The sequence below is a fragment of the Microcaecilia unicolor genome, chromosome 3 (assembly GCF_901765095.1).
Source record: "Microcaecilia unicolor chromosome 3, aMicUni1.1, whole genome shotgun sequence".
NCBI classification, from domain to species: domain Eukaryota; kingdom Metazoa; phylum Chordata; class Amphibia; order Gymnophiona; family Siphonopidae; genus Microcaecilia; species Microcaecilia unicolor.
The window spans coordinates 248675292-248701955 of record NC_044033.1 but is presented as its reverse complement, the minus strand read 5'-3'; the positions used below and the strand labels follow the sequence as shown (position 1 = coordinate 248701955).

At 44.0% G+C, this 26664-nt stretch overlaps 1 protein-coding gene across 1 annotated transcript in view; it reads right to left on the bottom strand.

The window, feature by feature from the left end:
- Positions 1-1892: 1892 nt before the first annotated feature.
- LOC115464578 (vomeronasal type-2 receptor 26-like) overlaps positions 1893-26664 on the bottom strand; it is a 101652-nt gene continuing 76880 nt past the window's right edge. The window contains exon 5 of the mRNA XM_030194942.1: positions 1893-2803. Within this exon, the coding sequence (XP_030050802.1) occupies positions 1893-2803 (911 nt within the window). The remainder of the gene's footprint in view (positions 2804-26664) is intronic.

Sequence of the window (26664 nt, the reverse complement as noted above, 5' to 3'; positions counted from 1 at the left end):
TGAGTTAGGGCACCTTTTTGAGGCTTGGTCGTGAAAATAAAAGGACCAAGTAAACCCGGTGAAATACTGATTAACGCTGCTTTTTTTTTTTCCTTTATCCACGAAAGCCGGCCATCTGGTAGCCACGCCCATGCCCGCCCATGTCCCGCCTTCGCTACTCCACCGACATGCCCCCTTGAACTTTCGCCGGCGCGGCGACGGGAAAGCAGCGGCGGTGTCAAAAAAGCCGCTTTCAATTATACCGATTTCGCCGCTTTTGAAAGATCGCTGGCCATCTTCAGATTTATGTCGGAAGATCGCCGGCGATCACTTTCGAAAATAAGCCTGTAATTGTCCTTAATCCTCCGTTGCATATTTTTGACACTAATTTTTTTTTTTAATGTAGCCTCTACTTAACTGGCAGCATCTACTCAATTTGGTGTTCTGGATAACCACAATGAGATAGATTTTATAAAGATTTGAATACAGTGTATCCAAATTCTATTACTACTACTACTTATTATATTAACTGTTAATATCGTGAAAACCTGACTTACTGGGTTTTTCCTGAGGACTGCCTTGAAAATCACTGATCAAAAAGGACCTTGCTGAGTTTAAAGGGGGTTTGGACAGATTCCTGAAGGAAAAGTCCATTGATCGTTATTAAATTTTGGGATTTTGCCAGGTTCTTGGGGCCTGGATTGGCCGCTGTCAGAGACGGAGTGCTGGGCTTGATGGACCTGGCCATGTGCTGTACAGTAGCACCCTCCTCCCACCAACTGGGTCCCAACTGCCTATGGGTGAGTCTCCTGCTCTCAAGGTATTCCCCAGTGATTTCTAGGTTACTAGGGCCACACTCCCAGTGGTCCCACAGTTCCTAGAAAGCACTCACAAACCCAACACACAAACCACCAGGATTCTTAGTCCAGATAAGCAGAGGCAATAAACTAAAAATGCGTGGGATAAGCATAAAGGAATCCTGTGCCGAAGGAATGGATCCTCAGGCGCTTAGTCAAGATCGGGAGGCGGGGCTGGTGGTTGGGAGGCGGGGATAGGGCTGGGCAGACTTATACGGTCTGTGCCAGAGCCGGTGGTGGGAAGCGGGACTGGTGGGTGGGAGGCGGGGATAGTGCTGGACAGACTTGTACGGTTTGTGCCAGAGCCGGGGTTGGGAGGCAGGGCTGGGGAGGTGAGGATAGTGCTGGGCAGACTTATACGGTCTGTGCCTGTGCCAGAGCCGGTGGTTGGGAGGTGGGGCTGGTGGTTGGGAGGCGGGGATAGTGCGGGGCAGACTTATACGGTCTGTGCCCTGAAGAGCATAGGTACAAATCAAAGTAGGGTATACACAAAAAGCAGCAAATATGAGTTATCTTGTTGGGCAGACTGGATGGACCGTGCAGGTCTTTTTCTGCCGTCATCTACTATGTTACTATATTGTCATGAAAAACTAGAACAATGAACAGAAAAGGTGCAACCAGCAAACAATAACAGGTAACTGAAATATGGATCAATTATAACACTATCTAAACATTTCTTTACTATCTAAATGGTACCTGGGAAATTCAGGACATATAGCTTCTCACAGGTTATCTAATATAACTGTTCACAGGACCTCAGCAAAGAGATCTTTCTCTCTCTCTCTTCTCCCTAGCTAAGACCAGAGAAAAAGCCAGTACATCCTAGCTGAATTTAAAATCCTGGGCCAATCAGGGCCCAGAACAACATTTTTTAAAAAGTAGCTGGCCATATCACTGCAGGTTAACTTCTTCTCTATAACAGCCGTAAGCATAAACATGCACTACCTGCTGGCCAAACTAGAGAAATACACTTCATGAAATATTTTTGTAATTCATATGCTGGAAAATTCACCATTTTGCCACAATATCAATTTATCTTTATTGAGTAGCATGTATTTAAATATTTTCTCCAGTAGTTTTTGTTAGGTATTTCCTGCTGTTCCTATCGGGTTTTAGCAGAATAATGTAACACTTGGGGACAAAGATACAGCCCAGGAGTCCAGCACTGGAGGCCAGGATAGCAAATACCTCCACTACTACCATGTACTTGCCCTTGGTGCTCAGGTACGTTGGAATGAAGGAGATCCAGACACTGCAGAACACCAGCATGCTGAAGGTGATGTACTTGGCCTCATTGAAAGTGTCGGGGAGATTTCTTGCTAGGAAAGCTACAATGAAGCTGATACCAGCCAGAAATCCCAGGTAACCCAGAACACAGTAAAATGCAATTACAGATCCTTCATTACATTCAATTAATATCGTTCCAGTTTCTGATCTCATATTAAGATATGGAAATGGGGGAGCAGTGAATAACCAGGCAAGACACAGAACAGTTTGAATAAAGGTACAAGAAAGGACTATAGATACTGAAACCCTGGAACCCATCCATTTCCGGAGCTTACTTCCAGGTTTGGTGGCATGAAAGGCCGTGACCACAGTGATGGTTTTTGCCAATACTGAGGAGAGAGAAATAGAAAAATTGATCCCAAAAGCAGTCTGTCGGAGAATGCAGGTCACCTTGTTCGGACGGCCAATGAATATTAATGAGCAGAGAAAACAGACCATGAGGGAGATGAGGAGAAAATAACTGAGATCTCGGTTGTTGGCTCTCACTAAGGGAGTGTCTCGGTAATTTATATAGATTCCCAGGATGACAGCAGTGATCAGAAAGAAGAAAATGCTGATGGAAGTCAACACAATCCCCAAAGGCTCTTCGTAAGACAGGAAGGTTATCACTTTCGGAATGCAGGCATCTCTCTTTTGATTGGGCCATTGGTCTTCTGGGCACTTCCAACAGGTATCGCCATCTAAGAATGAAGAATATTGTGTAAGTATCTCATTAATAAAATCATTTTTAGGACAGTGAAAGTACTTTTTCTATATTATGAATAATTTTCTGTTGTAGCAATGGGAGCATATTCAATACAGGAATGTAACTTCTTAGTCCTGTATAGAATACGAACCTAACTGGGTATATACTGTATAATTATACTACAGCAAGAGGCCCTCACTGGATGCCCACCGAAAGGGTGGAAGGCCAGATTTTAGGACTCAGGCTGTAAAAATACCAGCTAGGTTTAAAAATCTATGACTGGCTGAGCATGGACTTGCTTTTCCTGCAAGTTAATATGTGTTCTACCCTAAGATCTATCCACTGGAATAGTGGCAGGCCAAACTACATAGCTTTGTGCAGCTGAAAAGCACTGACTAGGCCAGGTACAAATTGAATGTAGCACTTATTAAAATGGAGTTTGTCTTTCTATAAGATGAAACTTAGATCATAAGATAATAGAAAAAGGGGAAGTGAAACTGATATGCTAAGAATAAGATGTTCTGGCAGAAGAGAAAAACATGTTGACAAAAGAGGAAATTGCGAAATAACTTGCAATAGCTGGAACGGAAAGAGTTGGGTACAGAACAACAGATGGCAGGACACGACAGTTTAACCACAGAAATTGAGAAATAGTTGAAAAAAAACAGGTCCCAAAATAGGTCCAGCCATAGACTTCTATTGAGAGAAGAGAGTATAAAAGAAGGGTGATTTGGGCTTAATTTCGGAGTCGTCCCCAACACTTCTCAGACGGCAGAGCGCTGTGCCATTGAACCCAGAATCCATCCGATGTCTGTATTAATTTGAAACTTTGGTAAGAATAAATGCCTTCTATCTGAAACCTTCTCTGTCTTCATTTTCAAGTATTCCTTACTTGTCACTTATTTTACTAACTAAACTAAACCCACACCAGACACTCATTTTGTGCACAAAATACTGATAGATTCAAATAGACTATATGTGGGAACATAAATGGCCCAGAATACACCTAGATCCAGAAAGGCAGAAAGCAGAGGTCATGGGGATCAGTTTTGAATTACGCCTTCTGATGCCTCCCCAGAACCAACCACCCTGGGATTGGAGGGAAACTATAAAGAATCTTCTGGATGAACTTAAGATGTTCCCCTCCCCATTTGGAAAAGTCCAGAAGGGGTCTAAAAGAGGTCAATTTAAAACAGTGGTGAGCCCCGGTCGCTGAGCGTACTCGCTGACCTTCCTCCCCCCCATTTGTACGCCAGAGGGTATATTGACCCTCGCACGCTGTATTTTTACACGCTAATTTTTGAACCCAGAGGGGATACATCTATGTGTTCAAAAATTTCTTTCCTGTCTTTCCAGTTTCTTCTCTGTTCTTTTTCTGCCACTCTCTTCTGTCCATCCTTTTGATTCCTTTCCTACCTCTGTCCGAGCCTTCATTCACTGCTCACTGCAGTTCTTGGACAGTACACTCCATCTGCCCTCCTGTATGTCCTGCGCTCTCAACTAGGATATCTCTCTGTCCTGATTGCCCTCCCCTATTGCCCTGTTTTTATTACCCCCCTCCTTTTCGTCTCACTTGCCTATTCTGGCTCTCTTCGTACTTACTCTGATCCCTGTTCTCTCTCACTGCAGTTCTCTGACATCATTCCGGTCTGTGTCTTTTCTGCACTTAACTACTGACAGCCCCTTTTCCTGCCTATACACTGCTGTGATCTCCCTCTAAAAAGACCGGCGCTCTTTTTCTCAGCGCTGCACTTAAACCTCCGATTCTGCTTCTACCTTGTAAGAAATTGTCCCGCACTGTCTCTGTGAATTGCTGTATTATCTTTTCTTCTTCCCTTCCCCCGTTTTCAGACACTTTGAACAGTTGAACTTAGAGACGGGTTTCGTTTTCCCTCTATAATTTTTTATGCTGCAAAACACAGACTGGTAGATCTTATCGTAACCCACAATGTGGTTCTGCATTTTTAACCTTGACTTTTCTGTATGACCACACATGGCTCGCTTAGCTTCCTTTCTCTCTCTATTTCCTCTCTGTTACAAAAACCCTTACATTTCAGATTCTGTCTTTTTACAGCTTTGCTCTGAAACCCTTTTGTTACTATTGCGGTACATCCTTTTGTAATATGATTTGGTTTCCTGCCATTACAGTTAAACTACATCTGTATAATGGTTTTTCTAATTACTTTTACTTATAGGATTAATTAAGGGAACATTTACCTAATAATCCGTACTTGCATGCGTGGCCCCCCCTTAGGTTTTTGTTCTGTTATGGTCCAGTCAAAAGAGGGTGGTTTTCACTCCGGTATTTGATTTTTACCATTGTCTTTATGTGACATGATTAATAGGCATACATTTCCTATACTTGTAGCATTTCCGGATGCAAGCTACATATGAAACCACAAAATTTGTTTTGCCGTTAAGAAGCTGGTGTTTTTAACCTTATGCCAGTTTAACCTATATCCCACTAACCTTTCTCCCTACTATAGTTTTCTGCATGTGCTATGCTGCTCATTTTTTTATTCCTGCTTTCCTAGCCATCCCTGTGTCATCTCCGTCTCTCCTTATTCTTTGTCCTCCTCTCAAGGCAACTGTCCCTGTGTTTTAGGGCCGTCCATTGTTTTTTTTTCCTGTTCTGCTTTCATGTCTATCTGTCTGTAGATCTTGCACTCAGTAAGACCCAGGATTTCCTCTCTAGTGTCTCACGCCACTGCTTTCTCACTGCTTTTGGGATTTATTTCTGCCCGAGTCACATTTTTCTATATCCTTAGCTTCTCCATTTATAAATGCGTGTAATGAATTCCTTCTTAGATTTTGATGGTCGCCAGACCTCTCTTAAGAGAAATGAAGCTGTCTCGAATGCCTTTCTTTCTCTCTACTTCCTCGCTTATATCTTTATGATTATGTCACAGTTTTCGTTCATCCCTTGACCTTTACTTTCTAACCCTTTGGATATAATGCTATAGTGTCTGCCCTTTTAATGCATTTTCCTTCTAAAAATGGGTTTTCAATTGTGCTAAGTTTGATTGTTCAGCTTCTATAACAGAGGAAGGCTCAAGAGAATGCCAAAACAAAATACTTCTTAGCACATAAATTCAGTTGTAATCGTCTAGGAAGCCTTAGTCCGGAAACTAAAAATTAACCCTTACTTTACAGAATCAAGTGATATACTGGTAGTAAGGAAATTTAGATTGCCGTTATTTTAAAGACACAGTAGAAGACATTAAAAATTTTTTTGCTTTGAAGGAGTTGCCGTATCAAGTGTAGAATTGACAGCTTTTATATGAACACAGAATGATTACGGCGGTCTATCTGAGCAAGTAAAATAGCAACGTAGTTAGATTTGTCATACTTCCTCACACATTAACTCCCTGCTTCCTTACATAATAGTTTCTAAGAACTTCTATATGTTTGATTTGATAAAATCCTATCCTGATTAATTATACCAGCATAAAGTTTTTATGTGCTGTTTAGTCCTATTTTCAGTAGCCGTAATGTCCGATGCTTGCAGTGAGCACTAAACTCAAATTAAGCACAGGAAGCACACTTCCCTTCTGGTTTTTATTTTCCTTTTCCTTTAACATCTGCATCAACATTAAATCCTTTTAACAATTTTCTGTAAACCCGTATATATCTTAACCACAATGTCTCCTCAGACTGTGCTGACTTCCTAGCCATGCTGAAACGGAATCTTATTCACAGATATGTGTTTTCTGCCTATGGATAGAACGGTAACTTTTCACCCCCCCTTCCCTCAAATGCTAAGCCTGTTCTGTTCGTCATCATTAAGCATTGTATTTGGACTGCTTGATTCAATATGTTATATACTGTAAACTTGAAGTTTATGATGAAAGAATGACACGTTTTAATTTGTTTTTCTAACCTGCTTTGCAACACCCTTTCTGTCAAACAGGAACATGCAAGTTTCTATTAGTAACTAAAACTGTTTTTATAACACAGCCTTATTAAGGAACCATATTCAGAGCTGTAAAAGCATTTCAGTACAAGGGCCGTACAGCTGGAAACGGACAGAACAATAACTTATGTGCTTTTTCCAAATGATTGCTAGTCTTGATCTGACTCTAAATAATTCTATAGCTACCGGAAACTACAGGAAACCACAGATAATTTATCTGACTTTGAATATAAGTGCATAGTTTCCCCGTAGCCACTTTTAGCTACACTTCCGGGTTTACTTTTCTCTGCATTAATCCCGTCTCTGCCACTTTCGACACCTTTCTGTCATACTCACTATATATGCAACTATTACTACGCTCTAAGTCTTCTACCTTTGTATTTTGTCTTTGCTAAAAGTCCTAAAAGTCCTGCACCGATCCTGACAGTAAGCTGCCGTTGTTACTGCTTCTCAGAGTGAATTTGTCACTTTTTCTGTACCCCCTCACTCCTGTCACAGCTTTGGCTGTAAGACTGTTAAACTTATCTCACTTCCACCTATACTTTCTCCTTGCAAAAGGTCTCTTGTCCATTATACAGCATTCTCCTGTCCCCTGTCTCTGTGACTTGTTTTTCTAAGCTATCTGGACTTCAGAAGCATGCTCTTCTCCTTCATGTACTGTCAGTACTTTATACTATAATTTATGGCTGGCTATCATAGTATACGGCCATCTTCCGGTTTGCATTACTCACTTTTTTATTGCTTTTGCGTGTTTAATCCACTGGGTGTCAAATAAAATATAACTAATGTTATTTCATAGTCGCTATTCTATTGCCTTGTCCTTGTTAATTGCTCCTGTATAGTTGCTACTGTGAAATGTATTCCTTTTTAATTTTCAGTTGTAATTTTAAATTTGTACTTGTCCTAGTAGTTGTTATCACACCCTTTTAATTCACAATTTGTTTTGGGACAATGTTATACTTTCAATTAATAATGCTTAAGGTTTGTCATTTATTTTCCTATCTGTTTGTATTATACTGCCCTAGATATGAGGGGATCTTATACACCCTTTAGATAATATTCTCATATGCTTTTGATCTCCGATACTCATATAGTTTTGGTTTCTTGTGCTCTGCTTTAATGGCGTATTTGTTTGAAAGAAATATCTGTTGGAGCCCCAGCACCGTGCTATCGTGTTAGTTCATGGTTTGACTTAAAACTGTACCACAAGCCTGCTTATCTTCAGGGAACATGGGTTTTTGAATCCTGCTTTTGACCAGTATTATAGATTGTTAGAAAAATTTATAAAAGTCTCTTTTTAAGGATGCTTTTTAATACTTTTTAATCATCGGTGAGCCTGACTATATTATAACGTTATCTACAGGAAATACTGCACTTCCTCGTTTGCGTTGTGGTTTTCGTCCTCCGAGTGCATACAGCCTGCACTGGCTTATTTTAAACATTTGCAGTAATGACTTATGTTATAATGTTTCCGGATGAATATTTCCACGTCCTGAGAATGACAATCGCTTTTAAATAATATGGTTCTATAAAGAGTTAAATTGTGTAAGTCTTTATAACAAGTTTGATATGAACTAGGATGCAACACAGAAAGTCACATGAAATTACAATGGATTATTGTTACATTAACAGTTAGATAACCCCTTGTATAACTTATATGATAGTGGAAGTATTCTGAACTATAGAGAAACATTTCTTTGCTTTTACATTAACAGATATGCATATAAAATATGTTTTACCTTTCCGGTTGAGAAGATGATGGCTGCGTACCAGGAGAATACAGCGTTGCTTAACTTCTTCAGTTATTTCCTGTTGGTTCTTTATAACCCAACCTTCTCTTTCCTTCTAATGCTGCAGCTGTTCTGTTTGTCATCATTTAGACATAACATTTCAGTCACTGACTAGTATGTATGTTTTATGCCGTATCATTGGAAGTTCTTGATGTAAGAATCACATGTTTTAATTTGTTCTTTTTCCTCTTTCACCTGTTTAGCCACAAAAGCTTCCTGCCATTGCATTCGGGTTTATTTTATTTTTATGTCCCTTTTCTGAGTGTATATTTATGGGTATGAGCTTGTCATCTTTACACCACGATTCTGGTGTCCTGTTTCAAAATTTATTGATTTATATGCTTCTCTTATATTTAATATGTCTTTGTTAATATACATTTTCTTGCCTTTTGTTGAAATCGGTGTTTCCTTTCACTGGCTTGTTGGATGGAAAATTCTATTTTCCATTGCTGCATGACAAGTGATGTCTTTGGCATTTTTAGTTCTGGCTAATGTGTTCCAACTAATGACTTTTTTGTGACTGTGCCTTCCCCGAAGAGCTTACATTTGTTTTGTTTTGCCTTGGAATATTTCGTCTTTCTCTCTATTTTTCTACCACTTCTATAGTAATTTTCAGAGGCTTTTCCCTGGAACATACTATACTTTCTTATATACCAGTGTCACGCTATAACTATTGGGTTTGATATCGATGCCTGGGGCTTACATCCATCGAAGGTGGATGACGGTATCGCAATTATTAGATTTTAAGCAGAACCCCATTCTATTTTTGGAATGGCCTGCATTCACTGAATTGGACTATTGCCCATATAGAAGTTACCGGTACAGATGCGCGCTGGGGATACACAGAGACGTCTAAAATCCTTTAGTTGCAAATTTAGACAGGTTGACTGGGGCCCTAAATTTTTGTTCTCTTCTAGACGAATATTTAAGCATCTATTGGGGGTTAGCGACAAAATGGCGAGTGTATTCCCATATATGGCGAGTGTATTCCCATATTTCTAACCGGCGAAAACCAATTAGATCGCTGCCCTTTAATTTTAGAGAACTTATTTTCGCTGTTCGCTAAAATCTTTTTTTGGAGTTTTTGCTTCCCCCACTTTTGGGGTTTTCAATATGGCGAGTGTTATCCCATATCCAAATTCATGGCGAGTGTTATCCCATGTGCGATCCCAGGCGAGTGTAGTCCCATCACATGGCGAGTGTTATCCCATGTCAAAATTCATGGCGAGTGTTATCCCATGGTCAATTTCTATAGAAGCATACTCTGGAGGGCAGTATTTTTAGAGTAGGTTATATATAGTAAGTGACACAACTGACTCCTGCACTATTCTCATGTTCATGGCTATCATTTCTTTGTTAATATAACCTGCGGCAAAAGCATTGAGCTTTCCGCCAATTAGTAATTTATGTTTTAGGTTCCGCCAATGGGACGCTCTTGAAGACGCGTGAGTATAAGTGTTTTTGTTATACGCATGATGCATGTTCTTTTGTTTAGATAATTTTCCCGTGCATGGTTTTGTTTAGTTGCCCCTGTTATAGACCTCAGCATTTTGATTTGAACCATCTCACTTGTAGATATTGCATTATATTGAATACACTCTTCTATGAGTTCCTATGTGAATTGTCTTCCCCCTATTTCTGATCCCACTATGCCCACTTCCTCGTCCCCTACTCCCTTGGAAAGAGTCCTTAATTTCTTTCCCGCTGATAGAAAAGAACTTACCCGGTTATGTCAAACCTGGCATACCGCTTGGTCCGCTAAGGATCAAGGACTGGAATGGCCATCAAGGGGCTCATTTGATCAGGGCAAACTCCAAGCCTTGGTCTGCTATAATGAATCCAACAAAACAGGAAAATCTAGGGATAAGCATTTAGCTGCTATTAATAAATTTATACTTATTGCACAAAACCAGCATGACAGAGCCCTAGCGAAGTCTGATTGCGATCAAGCCCCTTACCAAGAGGCAATAACACCTACTGCCCCACCACCCTATGATGCTGCTACCGCTGCAGGTACTACCAAGCTTCTACCATGTGCAGTGGGATATACACCAATACCCCCAGGATATTGTGATAAACCTCAGCTACAGATTTCTCAGGGATCTCAGACACAGACCCCCTTATCTCAAGGATCTCAGACAGTGATACCCTCGCTGCCTGCGGTACCTCCCGCTCCTATGATATTTGACCCACCTACTACCGTGCACATCGCCGGTGTTGTTGATCTATCTCTTCCCTCATCACAAAAAAACTCAATTCCAATATCTCAGGGGTCAGTACAAACTCAGACGCCTTTAACCCCTTCAACAATCCCAGTGGCCCAACCAGTAGCCCTGATTTCGGCCCAATTACCCACTGTTACCTCTGCTCCAACGATGCAAGCAACAACCCAGACGCTAACCCCACCACCGCCTCATGTATATCGTACTCTTGGAGGCTATGAGATGGAGATACCCCCTCCCATTATTGAGCAATATCCTTGTGTCCCGAACCCATCAGTTCCGGCCACCGTCCAGTACCCTGCTATCAGTCAAATTGACGTAGCTGCCCAGACCTCCACCTACCCTAGCCTAGGATCAGGATTGACCTCACACATGACCACCCAAACGACTACCTACCCACATATGGGACACACAACTCAGACATCACCTCCACCACTACCTTTGGACTCTTCTGTCCAAACTGGTCCCTTGCCAGCTGAATCCCTACAGTCTATCCTGTCTCAATTACGACAGATGGGTTTCATTCCATGTAGTCCTGCTACACAGACACGGGCTATTTGTCAGGAACTCTATGATCGGGGTTTCATTAAACCACCCCCTGCTCCAGTGAACCCTTCAATGCCCATTCTAGAACCTCAGTGTTCTATTCCTCCTAGATGGGACACGTTAGGTGCACGGCCAATGCGTCCCTTGGTACTCCCAGCCAAACCAGCTAATAAGGAGCGACCGAAGGTTAGACTCTCCCCATTAGACGAAGCATGGGAAGTTTTAAAACAACAACTCCCCACAAAATCGGACATAGAGGATATTCGAAACGAGCCTCCTCCGATGTTCCATTTCTCCTCTTTTTCAGATAGTGAAGTAATCCCTTCCCTTGCAGACGATTCACCTCGTTTCACGTTACCTAATACCCCAGTCCCCTCGGAAGAACAATACGATCACACATTGGCTAGTATGGGAGATGGCCTCGCGTTTGTTTCAGAAGGACTTCGTTCCTTACACAAGTCCCTGACAACGCAACCGCACCCTGATACCCCGGACACCGTGGTATCTGTTGCACCAAAATCTGAGTTTCCTCAACAACATGATGTTATTTCTCATCATACTAGACAGCGCCATCCTCACAGTTATCTTACTGATGAAGGATCTAGCCGCTGCCTTGCGGTTATTGACAATTCCCCACACCCTACAAGTTTGAATATCAGTACCGACCCTATCTTATCTAGTCCGCCTAGCACACCTGCCCAATATGTGGCTTTGCATGAGAATTCATGGCATTACGTTCACCCATGGGTTGATAATCTCGCAGGATGGTCTGAGGCGCTCCAGCCCCAGTCCGCTCTCTTCCCACGTGAAGGATCCTTACGTTCTGACAAGCTTTCACTTGTAAGAGATCTAATTTATGACCACCCCGACCCCCATTGGGATCAGAAAACAACCCTTTATCTAATCCAAGGTCTTCAGGTTTGGAAAAAGTACGAGAATCAATTTCCCCCAACCGCATCAATTGATCTCCTTACATCTTCATTGATTAAACCCTTTGAAAAAGTAAAACTTTTTCCCTTGTTAAATAAGATGTCAGGTGGTGTTCCTCATACGGAGTACACTCCACTTTCAGCAGTTGAATTAAATAGCCTCATACTGCAACTCCCGGATATTACATTAGGAGGTAACCGATGGTTGAAGAAATTTCAGGACATCACACTAGGTACCACCCTGTCAGTTGGAGACATGAAAGCGCTTTTGGGCAGAACCCCACACGCCAGTGTCACTGACATATTCACCCAATCAGGATATGCCAAATTTGTAACAGATACCGAGTATGATGGCAATCCTTTAACAGAGATTCAGACCAAAGTATTCCAGGAAATCCGGACCATGTATCCGGCTCTTAAAGACTTTTCGGTTATCACTTCCCAAAGATGGGAAATGGATTCAGAGCCTATTGAGGCCTATTTACTCAGACTCCAAGACCTCTATAAGGAAGAAACAGAGGAAAAATTTGACTCTGATAATGCCCTCCCAGTATTCTACCATTTACTGAAGGGAACCTTACCTTCAGAAATTAAACTTAAGTTAGAGAACACCGTGGGTCTCCAATTAGAAAAATGGCCTAAAATTCGTGAACACATCCTTCATCATTGCAGACGACTTATTAAAAGCAAGCAAAATGAAGCCCAACATCGTAAGACAGTACACACTAACTTGGAGGTGCTACAGACTGAAGATCTCAAAGAGAAAAGAGCCTCTAAGAGCTCTGACACCAATACCAATACTCCTAACACTTCTCCCCCTGTTATTGTTATGTATGCTGATCAACGCTATGACAATAACACCCGAAATCAGGGCCCACGGCCCTACCGCCCAGACCGTAGAATTGATTACCCTGAAGAAAGAGGTCGTCGCTCTCAACCCCAGCGAGGTCCCCCAAGGGGCCCTCTTGGAGATACTAGGCGAAAACGAGACTATCGTTCCTGGCCTAGCCCTGATCGCTATCCTGATGTGCTCTGTTATCGCTGCCAACAATACGGTCATTATGCTGCTGAATGTCTTCAGACACAGCCATATAGATTTAGAAAATCGCAGATCCGTCAAAATCCCCCTGAACGGCAGTCATTCCCTTTATGGAACCCGGATCAACACCGTCCGCAGTGACCACAGATTTAGGGATCAATATTACCCACCCCATAATGACTAGGCGTAATCCGAACACGATTTGATTTTGTTGCTCTCAGTTACTCAAAACTACTCGGCTCCTCATTTAGTATCCGGTAACCATTTCTCTGTATATGTGTTGGTTTGATGTTTCTGTTTCCATTACAGGTAACATGTCTTTATTTTATATTCCTCTAGGTTTAATAGCAAGTGTATATTTATGGTACCATACAAATGACCTAACTAAGTCAGCAAGTTATTTATTTGTTTCTATGCATACCTTCCCTGGGGAGTTCTTATCAACTGCAGGGATGAGCGATCCCCAGAGGATATTCATTTTATGTTTTTTTATATATACCTGAACTGACTTATTTATGCCATTTTACTTTATACGGGATCCCTTTTAAATAAAAGCTGTGTATTGCTCATTGTTAAAATGTTTTCTGCTTTAACTGTTACGCTGTTTACATTCACTTCTTTAGTTTTTTCATGAATATAAAGCCTTCATTTTTGAAATCTCTCTATGGTATGTGTGATATCTGAAAGCTTTTCATTATTTCCTTGTCTAAGAAAGAAGCAATATTTAATAACCATTATCCGTTTTATGGAATAAATGCGAGAAATATTCCCTTGAACTGGCCATTTGGGGGAACATTTTGCGCTGATCATAGATTTTGTAGTATTCTTGAATTGAGAATTGGTGAAGCTTTCAGTCATAAATAAGGAAAATTATGCATTCAACTTTCTGATTCCTTTCTATTTAAAACAGTATGCTTTGTGTATTTAACTAACACCTTGCTTCAACTAACTCTTGCCACGTGGTGATTTTGTCTTGAAGCGATATGCTTCTTCCTACTTCTTTGTCTGATTGAAAAAGGGTTACTTAAACTCTATGTGAAGGTCAATAACTTTTGAATGTTTTTTTTCATTTGTCTTTTTAAAGGAACCTTTTTCTGGCATTGCCTTCTGAATATGCCTTGCTGCAATTCAGATGTATCATATTTGGTTTTATTTTTATTTTTTTTTATTAAGCCTATTTTTATCTTACACCCTTCAGAGTGTTTTTTTTTTTTTTTTTCCATTTTTTTAATTTTTTTTTAATTTTTTTTTAATTTTTCATTTTCGATACTTTTCTGTTTTGGGGACACACCATAGTAGGGATACACCTCACGGCCCTCCTCTCTGATGCTGACGTCCCTCACCGAGGAGACGACTGCTAGCAAAGAAGAGCTACCCGATAATGTGTCTGATCTGAAGGCTATGTTGCAGCAAAGAATCGCTACATTAAAGGACAGATGCACAGACCCCAACATTACCCGGTGTGAGATACGAGACATTATTGAGTGTGAGTTTCAACAGATACATCGATTGGTCCATGAGCGAAAGAGATAGGCTCTCCACTTACTGGAGTTGCAAGAAGCTTTGGCCTCTACCCTTCTTTCTGAATCGTCTAGCTCGTAAGTCCTGCTGGCCTCCTGCAGCTGAGGGCTCAACCCTTGGTGAATGTTAGTCATCGCAGGTGAAGATTCCATATCTATTGGCGATAGATGGCAACACATTGCCCTCCATACATCAATAACTTGAACATTTACCATCATCTCTAAATTTTTATTGTTAGTTTTTGTACTTATTTTGTTCCATATACTTAACCATTGTTATTTTGATCATGTGTTCGTTAAAATTACCAATCTGTCTCGCACGTTATGCAAGCCAGAAGTGGGGATATATTATGCACATCCCAATTTCTAGTATTAAGAGGGTTGCAATTGACCCCTACCAAACAGGAGATATAATTTTATATATACTATTGCTATTAATGAAAATTGGCTTTTCATTATTTAACCCTTATGGTTTCCCTTTTGTTTTTGCACTTAATTAGCACTGATTTCTCCATGTTTACATTGTCTTTCATTTCTCTTGACATTTATATATTATTTTTGCTTATTCAATTCACACTGATTATGCCCACCAAGATATAGCGATGTATCATTCAGGCATACAGTTATTTTGCTTATTCCTTTGCCAGCCTCTGACTCTTGATGGACTAATAATGATGGTGCATGCCTAGAATAAAGACATGGAAAGATCCAAGTTTGTACACCACAAGTACGTCTTCACGATCTATCCAGGCCCAAATGATGTTAGATCCCCTAAGGTTGTGGCAATGATCTTTACACCTTGCAAACTACTGGACCACAAGTCTTGGGTCCATGTGAAAGATATACGTGTTTACTCAGCCGCAGAACCAGATGTTACCAGCCTAACCATCTCAAGACCAGCCACTCCCTTCAGCAGGCCAGTCTGAAAATCCAGCCCTGTTAGATCTTCCAGATCTCCGTCCAGATTCTTCAGCGCTTCCACCGTCTCAACCATGATCGATGAAAGAGACTTTAGAACTGATACTTAACTTGAGATTTCCTGTTGCTGTTTATGGACATTATAGATTCATGTTTTGTCTTATTTTTAGTTTAGCAGTAATACTGTCTATATATTGAAAAGGTTTTATTTTTATTTTCCTATTATTTCCTTTATTGTTCTAAATGTTTTTCTAAGAGTTTCCCCGTTATTTCTGTTGATGTAATTTAACTTGAAGTTGATATTCTCCGATACAAGGGTAACATCAAACCCTAATACTGGCTCTGATATCATAATGTAGGTGTAAACCCTGTTAGTATCAACCTGTTATGCAATTGTTTAACTTTGGTGTAGGCTTACTTAGGCTTACTTAAGCTGCATGTCTTTCTGTAGGTTTGACTAAGCTCCAAGTGGGGTAACGGATATATAAAATGTTTCCCATACTTTCAGGTCATTATGCATATGTCAAGATTCATGCATGACCTTTGTTAATATAAATTTTCCTAGGATTAACCATTTTTGCTGTATAAGGCAACCTCATACTTGCTATCCACTTTTTAGTGCTCATGATTGGATGCTAATGATGAGTAATAGTAAGGTCTAGGCATTCCGACCTGTTTAAGGATTCTGAATACCTACAACCTAAAACAGCCTGCAATCAGAGTACTAACCGTATATTTGTTGAGCCACCATAACAATGCTTAATCAAAACCACTGTTCCTTCCGAGGACCACTGAAATAGATACATTAGATTATCTCCCCATGTACTATGCAACAGATGCAATAGAAGTCATAGAAAGACCTGAAAGTGTTTATTAGTACGATCCACCTTAAATTGCTATTACCCACATACCTATACTTCATGAGATTTTGCAGATGAACTCATGGATTTGTCCCATTCATAAAACCTCTCTCACTACAGGTTTGAGTTAGCCTCAAGAGGGGTAACATCAAGATTAAGGCCCAAGGGATTGGGTAATATAAAGGGAATTCCATATGCCCAAATAATATAGCACCTGAGAATGAAGTTTCCTATCTTGCACCATACCTTCTAACAATTAGTAAGACCAAAACTCCCCCTCTCGTTTGATAGCTTACCACCTTCTGGAATGGATGATGACAAGCTTGACGAGCTTTGTGTCACCCCTCTCCAGAGGGGGTGACAAGTGGGGAATGTATAATTATACTACAGCAAGAGGCCCTCACTGGATGCCCACCGAAAGGGTGGAAGGCCAGATTTTAGGACTCAGGCTGTAAAAATACCAGCTAGGTTTAAAAATCTATGACTGGCTGAGCATGGACTTGCTTTTCCTGCAAGTTAATATGTGTTCTACCCTAAGATCTATCCACTGGAATAGTGGCAGGCCAAACTACATAGCTTTGTGCAGCTGAAAAGCACTGACTAGGCCAGGTACAAATTGAATGTAGCACTTATTAAAATGGAGTTTGTCTTTCTATAAGATGAAACTTAGATCATAAGATAATAGAAAAAGGGGAAGTGAAACTGATATGCTAAGAATAAGATGTTCTGGCAGAAGAGAAAAACATGTTGACAAAAGAGGAAATTGCGAAATAACTTGCAATAGCTGGAACGGAAAGAGTTGGGTACAGAACAACAGATGGCAGGACACGACAGTTTAACCACAGAAATTGAGAAATAGTTGAAAAAAAACAGGTCCCAAAATAGGTCCAGCCATAGACTTCTATTGAGAGAAGAGAGTATAAAAGAAGGGTGATTTGGGCTTAATTTCGGAGTCGTCCCCAACACTTCTCAGACGGCAGAGCGCTGTGCCATTGAACCCAGAATCCATCCGATGTCTGTATTAATTTGAAACTTTGGTAAGAATAAATGCCTTCTATCTGAAACCTTTCTCTGTCTTCATTTTCAAGTATTCCTTACTTGTCACTTATTTTACTAACTAAACTAAACCCACACCAGACACTCATTTTGTGCACAAAATACTGATAGATTCAAATAGACTATATGTGGGAACATAAATGGCCCAGAATACACCTAGATCCAGAAAGGCAGAAAGCAGAGGTCATGGGGATCAGTTTTGAATTACGCCTTCTGATGCCTCCCCAGAACCAACCACCCTGGGATTGGAGGGAAACTATAAAGAATCTTCTGGATGAACTTAAGATGTTCCCCTCCCCATTTGGAAAAGTCCAGAAGGGGTCTAAAAGAGGTCAATTTAAAACAATACATTATGTTAGGTGCGATCCCCTATGATAGTCATAGAGCTGGTGCGAATGCTCACCCTGAAATGCAGGACATATGCATGCAACTTATTGTACATGTATAAAGGCATGTATGTTAAGTGTGAGCCCACGTACTCTCCACCCAGGATCTGCCCCATGCATGGCCTTTTGGCCTACACACTCGTATGTATGTATTCTGAACATCTACCCCTGGATTCTATAAATGGATCCCAAATTTGGGCCCCCAAAATTGTGATCATTCCTGAGATCTGCACGCCAATAAATTACATAATTGTTAAGAATTATTGATGTCAATTGGCTCTAATTTGGGTTTACGCACGGGTCTGGCTGTGTGCAATGCTATAAAGATTTGCGTCCAAATCCTCTTGTGCAACCCAAAATGGGGCGTGTCTATGGGAGGGGAATGGGCGGGTCAGGGGCATTCCAAAGAATTACGTGCAGTGTTCTAGAATTTGGAGGTTGCGCACTCAAGTTGCGGAACAGAATTTACACCAGGTTTCAGTTGGTGTAAGTCCTTATACTCAAAGCTGGGCACTAGAATATGCACTAAGCAATCTTTTATAAACACTGTCAAGCCTGGAGTGACCTGTCTAGAATAGCACTGAGCATAAATTTTTCCCAGCACCTACTTTTTGGTGGAATTCACTGAATCTGACCCCTACTCAAATAACATATGTGTACAAATTAGCACCTATTTCATATAACTGCCCTTTTAGTGCATGCAAATTCATGTAGGTAGAGGATGATTTTATAACGTGAGTAACATAGTAGATGGTGGCAGATATAGACCTGTACAGTCCATCCAGTCTGCCCAATTTATGATGTGATACTTCATATGTATACCTGATTGTGATTTGTCCTTGCCATTTTCAGGCCATATTTATTTATTTATTCGGATTTATTTATCGCCTTTTTGAAGGAATTCACTCAAGGCAGTGTAAAGTAAGAATAGATCAAACATGAGCAGGAGGCAATTAGTGGAGTAAAAATATTCGAACAACAATACAAAGTATGGCATGGTATACTACTTGCAATGACAACGCAATATGTACTAGAACATTATAATTGGTAGTGAATGGTAAGGCAAAGTTGTAACATATAGATGAGTAAGAAAGTAGGAAGAATTAGAAAGTAAAGTGATTGATTTGAAGAAAGTTTCACGTGAGGTCAGAGAGATGGTTAAATATTATGTCAGCTAGGGTAGGAGTGGATAAGCATGTCCTGCTGCAGTATGTGCAGCCCGAGTCAATCTTTGTGTGTGTGTGTGAGACTAGCAAGTTAGTTACTTCTTCCATTAAAGGCTTGGTTGACGAGCCAAGCTTTCACCTGCTTCCTGAAGTAGAGGTAGTCTTGTGTTAAGCGGAGCCTTTCAGGCATAAACCGTAGAAGTCTGCCCAGCATGGTCCTTGTTCTAAATTTCTGAAGCTGTCAAAGCCCCTTAAAAGCTCCACTCTAGTCCATCCAAATCTATTCAACCACAATCAAGGCACAGACTTTAGAAGTCTGCTCAGCACTTGCTTTGCTTCCCAATTAGTTGCGTTGCTACCAGTGGTGTGCTGGTAAATGTTTAACAACAGGCTCTCTCCCCGGGTATAGTCAGCCGTGCAATTTTTTTTGGGGGGGAGGGCTCAGAGGTGGACTGGAGGCCCCAGTCCAACTCTGCCCCCCCCCCCCCCCAAATTGTAGGGCTGGCTATACCCAGGGAGAGAGCCTGGGAGGGGGAAATGCATTATTCTCGCCAGAAAAAAAAAGATTTTAAATGTTCCCAGGTTCAAATCTAATTCATGTTTAATGTGGGATAAAATGCCAAAAATAAGTAAATAGATAGATAGAACTCTGAATGTTGAGCACCTAATTCTCATAACATGATGTCTGTTTTAGTGGACCTTTTACCAGGAGAAAAAAAATCTCTGCACTTAAAACACGTGCTAGGGTGTCCCTATAACAAGACCCTCCAAATGACACACTGATTACGATTTATAACAAATTCTCCGAGGACAAGCAGGCTGCTTGTTCTCACTGATGGGTGACGTCGACGGCAGCCCCAGAACTGGAATTCTCCCTAGCAACAAAGAGGTTGCTAGCCTCGCGCTCCCGTGCGCATCGCGCATGAGTGACCGTCTTCCCGCCCGAACGCGAGCGTGCTCCTCAGTCTTGTTTTTTCCGTGGTTCGGGGCGCTGCTTCGCTGCTGTTCTGTGCCCCAGAGACCCCTCGCTGCGGTTCTACAGACTCCCCGTGAGTTTTTTTGCCGGTTTTTCGGCTCTTTTTGTTTTCCGCGATCTTCTGTTTAAAAAAAAAAGTTTTTTCCTTTATTTTCGTAGAAGTTTGCTCCCGTAAGTTTTCTTTCTTTTTCTTCGGCGGCCATTTTGGGCCGCCCATGCGGGACCCCTTTTTTCTTTTTTTTTTGGTGTCCTTTTTTTCCGACACCATCGTGTTCAACCTCACCGCCGTGATTTTTCCGCCCATGTCCGCGAAGCCTACCAGCGGCTTTAAAAAGTGCACGTCGTGCAACTGGACAATCTCGCTCACTGACAGACACGTTTCGTGTCTTCAGTGTTTGTGAGCTGGTCATCGTCCCAACGCCTGTACTTTGTGCCTCCAATTGAAAAAGAGGACTCAGGCGGCGAGATTGGCTCAGTGGAACATTTTGTTCGGAGCCAGGTCCGGTCCTTCGGTATCGACGAAGTCGGCGGTATCGAGGTCATTGCCGGTATCGATGTCGGTACCGGAGACTGCATCGACGTCCAGAGTGCAGGTAAGGGCTGTCTATAGGTCCCATTCTGGTGGCGGTGAGCCATTGAGCGGGTCTCCACCTGCCTCGAGGACTCCTGTTCTACAGGCCTCCCCGGGATCGACCTTCTTCGGTACCGGAGGGTACCGTTGGCGTGCTTTGAGCAAAGGCTAAGAAGCATTGCCATCGGTCACCTTCCCGCCACGGTACCGAGAGCTTCGGGACACCAAGGACATCAGCACCTGAGAAGCACCAACGCCGGGAGGATCGCTCGCCCTCCATTCAGGAGGTGTCGGTGCGCTCTGCCCAGGACAGCCCGGTACCGACTCCGAGCCCCAGACAGGTTCTGTCGTTGTCGCCTGTACCGGCTCCTTTGCCTTTGTCTACAGCTACTCTGAACGAGAGCCTCTGGCCCGTACTGCCAGAGATTCTGGGAGAGCTGTTGCGACCATCTCCGGTACCTTCGGTGCTTGCACCATCGGTACCGTCTGTTCTGGTACCGCAGGTGCTTGCGCTGTCGGTACCGTTGAGGGAGGCAGCGGTTGGCTCTTCACCCGTGGTGAGGTCTCCGACCCCGGTACCGGTATCGGCCACCACCCAGGTTGCCTCTCCGCCGACGTCGCTGGAGGAAGCTTCATCGCCTGCGGCTCGGGGGTCTTCCTTTCGACACCGCCACGAAGGACATCGTTCCTCGGCATCGAGACGGGCTCGGCTTCGGACCGAGGTTCACCGACTCATGTCCGATACCGATGGAGAGGACTCGTGGGAAGTGGAGCAGGACACCAGGTATTTCTCGGATGAGGAGTCCTGTGGTCTGCGTTCCGATCCTACTCCCTCACCTGAGAGCAAGCTTTCTCCCCCGGAGAGTCTTTCCTTCTCTTCATTTGTCCGGGAAATGTCTACAACCATTCCCTTCCCCGTGGAGACGGTGGATGAGCCCAGGGCTGAGATGTTCGAGGTCCTGGACTATCCATCTCCACCTAAGGAATCCACCATAGTTCCTCTTCATAATGTCCTTAGGCAGACATTGTTGACGAACTGGGTGAAGCCATTAACTACTCCCCACATTCCCAAGAAAATTGAGTCCCAGTACCGAATCCACAGGGACCCAGAGTTAATGAAGACCCAATTGCCTCATGACTCTGGGGTGGTGGATTTGGCCCTTAAGAAGGCCAAGAGTTCTAGGGATTACGCCTCGGTGCCCCCTGGGCGTGAGTCTAGAACTATGGATTCTTTTGGGCGGAAGGCCTACCATTCTGCTATGCTCGTGTCCAAAATTCAGTCTTACCAGCTCTACACGAGCATTCACATGCGGAATAATGTGCGGCAGTTGGCAGACTTGGTGGACAAGCTTCCTTCTGAGCAAGCCAAGCCGTTTCAGGAGGTGGTCAGGCAGTTGAAAGCATGTCGTAAATTCCTGTCCAGGGGTGCTTATGATACTTTTGATGTTGCATCCAGGGCTGCTGCTCAGGGTATAGTGATGCGCAGGCTCTCATGGCTGCGTGCCACTGACCTAGACAGTAGAGTCCAGAAGTGAGTGGCGGATGTGCCTTGCCGGGGGGATAATATTTTTGGTGAGAAGGTCGAACAGGTGGTAGAACAGCTCCACCAGCGGGATACTGCTTTCGATAAGCTCTCCCACCGGGCGCCTTCAGCATCTACCTCAACTGGTAGACGATTTTTTTGGGGAAAGAGGAATGCTCCCTATGCTTTTAATAAGCACAGGTACAATCCACCTTCCCAACAGCCGGCTCAGGCTAAACCCCAGCGCGCTCATTCTCGTCAACAGCGTGTGCCTCAGCAGGCCTCTGCAGCTCCCCAGCAAAAGCAAGGGACAGGCTTTTGACTGGCTCCAGTTGAGCATAGCCGACATCAATGTGTCTGTGCTGGACTATCTGCCGGTCGGAGGGAGGTTAAAATTTTTTCACCAAAGGTGGCCTCTCATAACCTCCGACCAGTGGGTTCTCCAAATAGTCTGACTAGGATACGCCCTCAATTTGATCTCAAAACCACCAAATTTCCCACCGGGAGCTCAGTCCTTCAGCTTCCAACACAAGCAGGTACTTGCAGAGGAACTTTCCGCCCTTCTCAGCGCCAATGCGGTCAAGCCCGTGCCACCTGGGCAAGAAGGGCTGGGATTCTATTCCAGGTACTTCCCTGTGGAAAAGAAAACTGGGGGGATGCGTCCCATCCTAGACCTAAGGGCCCTGAACAAATACCTGGTCCGAGAAAAGTTCAGGATGCTTTCCCTGGGCACCCTTCTTCCCATGATTCAGGAAAACGATTGGCTATGCTCTCTGGACTTAAAGGTTGTTTATACTCACATTCCGATACTGCCAGCTCACAGACAGTATCTGCGATTCCGTCTGGGGACACGGCATTTTCAGTACTGTGTGCTACCCTTTGGTCTCGCCTCTGCGCCCAGAGTATTCACAAAATGCCTGGCTGTCGTAGCGGCGGCTTTCCGCAGACTGGGAGTGCACTTGTTCCCCTATCTCGACGATTGGCTGGTGAAGAACACCTCAGAAGCAGGAGCCCTACAGTCAATGTGGATGACTATTCAACTCCTGCAGCTACTAGGGTTTGTGATAAATTATCCAAAGTCCCACCTTCTTCCAGTACAGAAATTAGAATTCATAGGAGCTCTGCTGGACTCTCAGACAGCTTGTGCCTACCTTCCCGAGACAAGAGCTGACAATCTCCTGGCTCTCGTCTCTCAGGTGCGGGCTTCTCAGCAGATCACAGCTCGGCAGATGTTGAGATTGCTCGGCCACATGGCCTCCACAGTTCATGTGACTCCCATGGCCCGTCTTCACATGAGATCAGCTCGATGGACCCTAGCTTCCCAGTGGTACCAAGCTGCTGGGAATCTAGAGGACATCATCCACCTATCCACGAGTTTTCTCGAATCCCTACATTGGTGGACAATTCGATCCAATTTGACCCTGGGACGTCCTTTTCAAATTCCTCAGCCGAAAAAGTGCTGACTACAGATGCGTCTCTCCTGGGGTGGGGAGCTCATGTCGATGGACTTCACACCCAAGGATATTGGTCCCTCCAGGAAAGACGATTTCAGATCAATCTTCTGGAGTTACGAGCGGTCTGGAACATTCTAAAGGCTTTCCGGGATTGGCTGTCCTATCAGATTATCCAAATTCAGACAGACAACCAGGTTGCCATGTATTACATCAACGAGCAGGGGGGCACAGGATCTTGCCCTCTGTGTCAGGAAGCCATGAGAATGTGGCTTTGGGCTCGCCAGAATGGCATGTTTCTTCAGGCCACGTATCTGGCAGGCGTGAACAACAGTCTGGCCGACAGGTTGAGCAGGATAATGCAACCTCACGAGTGGTCTCTCAACTCGGGAGTAGTACACAAGATCTTCCAAGCGTGGGGCACCCCCTCGGTAGATCTTTTTGCCACTCAGATCAATCACAAGGTCCCTCAATTCTGTTCCAGACTTCAGGCCCACGGCGGACTAGCATCGGATGCCTTCCTCCTTCATTGGGGGGAGGGCCTCCTGTATGCGTATCCTCCCATACCTTTGGTGGGGAAGACTTTACTGAAACTCAGGCGAGATTGCGGAACCATGATTTTGATTGCACCTTTCTGGCCGCGTCAGATTTGGTTCTCTCTTCTTCTGGAGCTGTCCTCCGAAGAACCGTGGAGATTGGAGTGTTTTCCAACCCTCATCACTCAGAACGAGGGGGCGCTTCTGCATCCCAACCTCCAGTCCCTGGCTTTCACAGCCTGGATGTTGAGAGTGTAGACTTTGCCTCCTTGGGTCTTTCAGAGGGTGACTCCCGAATCTTACTTTTTTCCAGAAAAGATTCCACTAAAAAGAGTTACTTCTTTTTATGGAGGAGGTTTACCGTTTGGTGTGATAGCAAGGCCCTAGATCCTCGTTCTTGTCCTACACAGACCCTGCTTCAGTACCTTCTACACTTGTCTGAGTCTGGTCTCAAGACCAACTCTATAAGGGTTCATCTTAGTGCGATTAGTGCGTACCATTACCGTGTGGAAGGTAAGCCGATCTCAGGACAGCCTTTAGTTGTTCGCTTCATGAGAGGTTTGCTTTTGTCAAAGCCCCCCATCAAACCTCCTACAGTGTCATGGGATCTCAATGTCATTCTCACCCAGCTGATGAAACCTCCTTTTGAGCCACTGGATTCCTGTCATCTGAAGTACTTGACCTGGAAGGTCATTTTCTTGGTGGCAGTCACTTCAGTTCGTAGTGTCAGTGAGCTTCAAGCCTTGGTAGCTCATGCTCCTTATACAAAGTTTCATCATAACAGAGTAGTCCTATGCACTCACCCTAAGTTCTTGCCGAAGGTGGTGTCGGAGTTCCATCTGAACCAGTCAATTGTCTTGCCAACATTCTTTCCCCGTCCTCATACCCGCCCTGCTGAACGTCAACTGCATACATTGGACTGCAAGAAAGCATTGGCCTTCTATCTGGAGCGGACACAGCCCCACAGACAGCCCGCCCAAATGTTTGTTTCTTTTGATCCCAACAAGAGGGGCAGGGCCGGTCTTAGCAAGTGCGGGGCCCTATGCAGACCAATTTGGTGGGACACAGCCCCACAGACAGCCCGCCCAAATGTTTGTTTCTTTTGATCCCAACAAGAGGGGCAGGGCCGGTCTTAGCAAGTGCGGGGCCCTATGCACATTTCCAAAAGCTGACATATTCCAATTAATAAATTCTGAATAAAATACTTTTTTCTACCTTTGTTGTCTGATTATTTGGTTTTTCTATTCGCTTTGGTCCCAGTGTCTTCTGTTTTATGCAGTGTCTTCTTTCCATTTGATATTTTTTCTCTCACCATGTCCACCATCCTCCTGTGTCCTTATGTGTCCTGTCTACCATCTGTAGCCCTGTCCCTATCCTTTCTCGAGTTTCAGCATCTGCCTTCAGTGTTCCAATGCAGCCCTTAAATTCAGCAATTTCCCCTCCATGCATATCTAGCATTTCTCCTCACTCCCCTCCTTCCATGTGCACCTACTTTCCTCCCCTCCCCTACATCCATGGCCAGCATTTCTCCTCTATCCCTTCCCCTCCATCCATGTGCATCTCCTTCCTTAGTCTTTCCTTCCCTCCATTCTTGCCCAACATTTCTCTTCTCTCCCCTGCCCTCCATGTCCAGCAATTCCCCTCTCTCCCTGAGCCCTGCCCTGCCCTCCCATGCTCCTCTGTCCCCTGCCCCCTCCATTCATCCCTATAAAGCAATTCCCCTCTCTCCCTGAGCCCTGCCCTCCCATGCTCCTCTGTCCCCTGCCCCCTCCATTCATCCCTATAAAGCAATTCCCCTCTCTCCCTGAGCCCTGCCCTCCCATCCATGCTCCTCTGTCCCCTGCCCCCTCCATTCATCCCTATCCAGCAATTCCCCTCTCTCCCTGAGCCCTGCTCTCCCATGCTCCTCTGTCCCCTGCCCCCTCCATTCATCCCTATCCAGCAATTCCCCTCTCTCCCTGAGCCCTGACCTCCCATGCTCCTCTGTCCCCTGCCCCCTCCATTCATCGCTATCCAGCAATTCCCCTCTCTCCCTGAGCCCTGCCCTCCCATGCTCCTTTGTCCCCTGCCCCCTCCATTCATCCCTATCCAGCAATCCCCCTCTCTCCCTGCCATCCATGTCCAGGTCCTCTCTCCCTTGCCCTCCCGCTCCCATGTTCAACTGCCTGCCCGCCCTGGCACCCTCTTCTCCCCCCCAACCAACAAGCATCCTTTTTCTTTTAAATTTACCCGCCTCCGTCGCCGACTCGCTGGAATCTGACTGGACAGCACAGCAGGCATCGTCGCTGAAAGCGCTCCTCCCTCGGGCGGGACACTGAGAATGAACGAATAAGGAAGCTTCTCCATTCTGCTAGAGATGTCGGGTGCACTTGGGAGGGGAGGAGCGCTTTCAGCGACGATGCCTGCTGTGCTGTCCAGTCAGATTCCAGCGAGTCGGCGACGGAGGCGGGTAAAT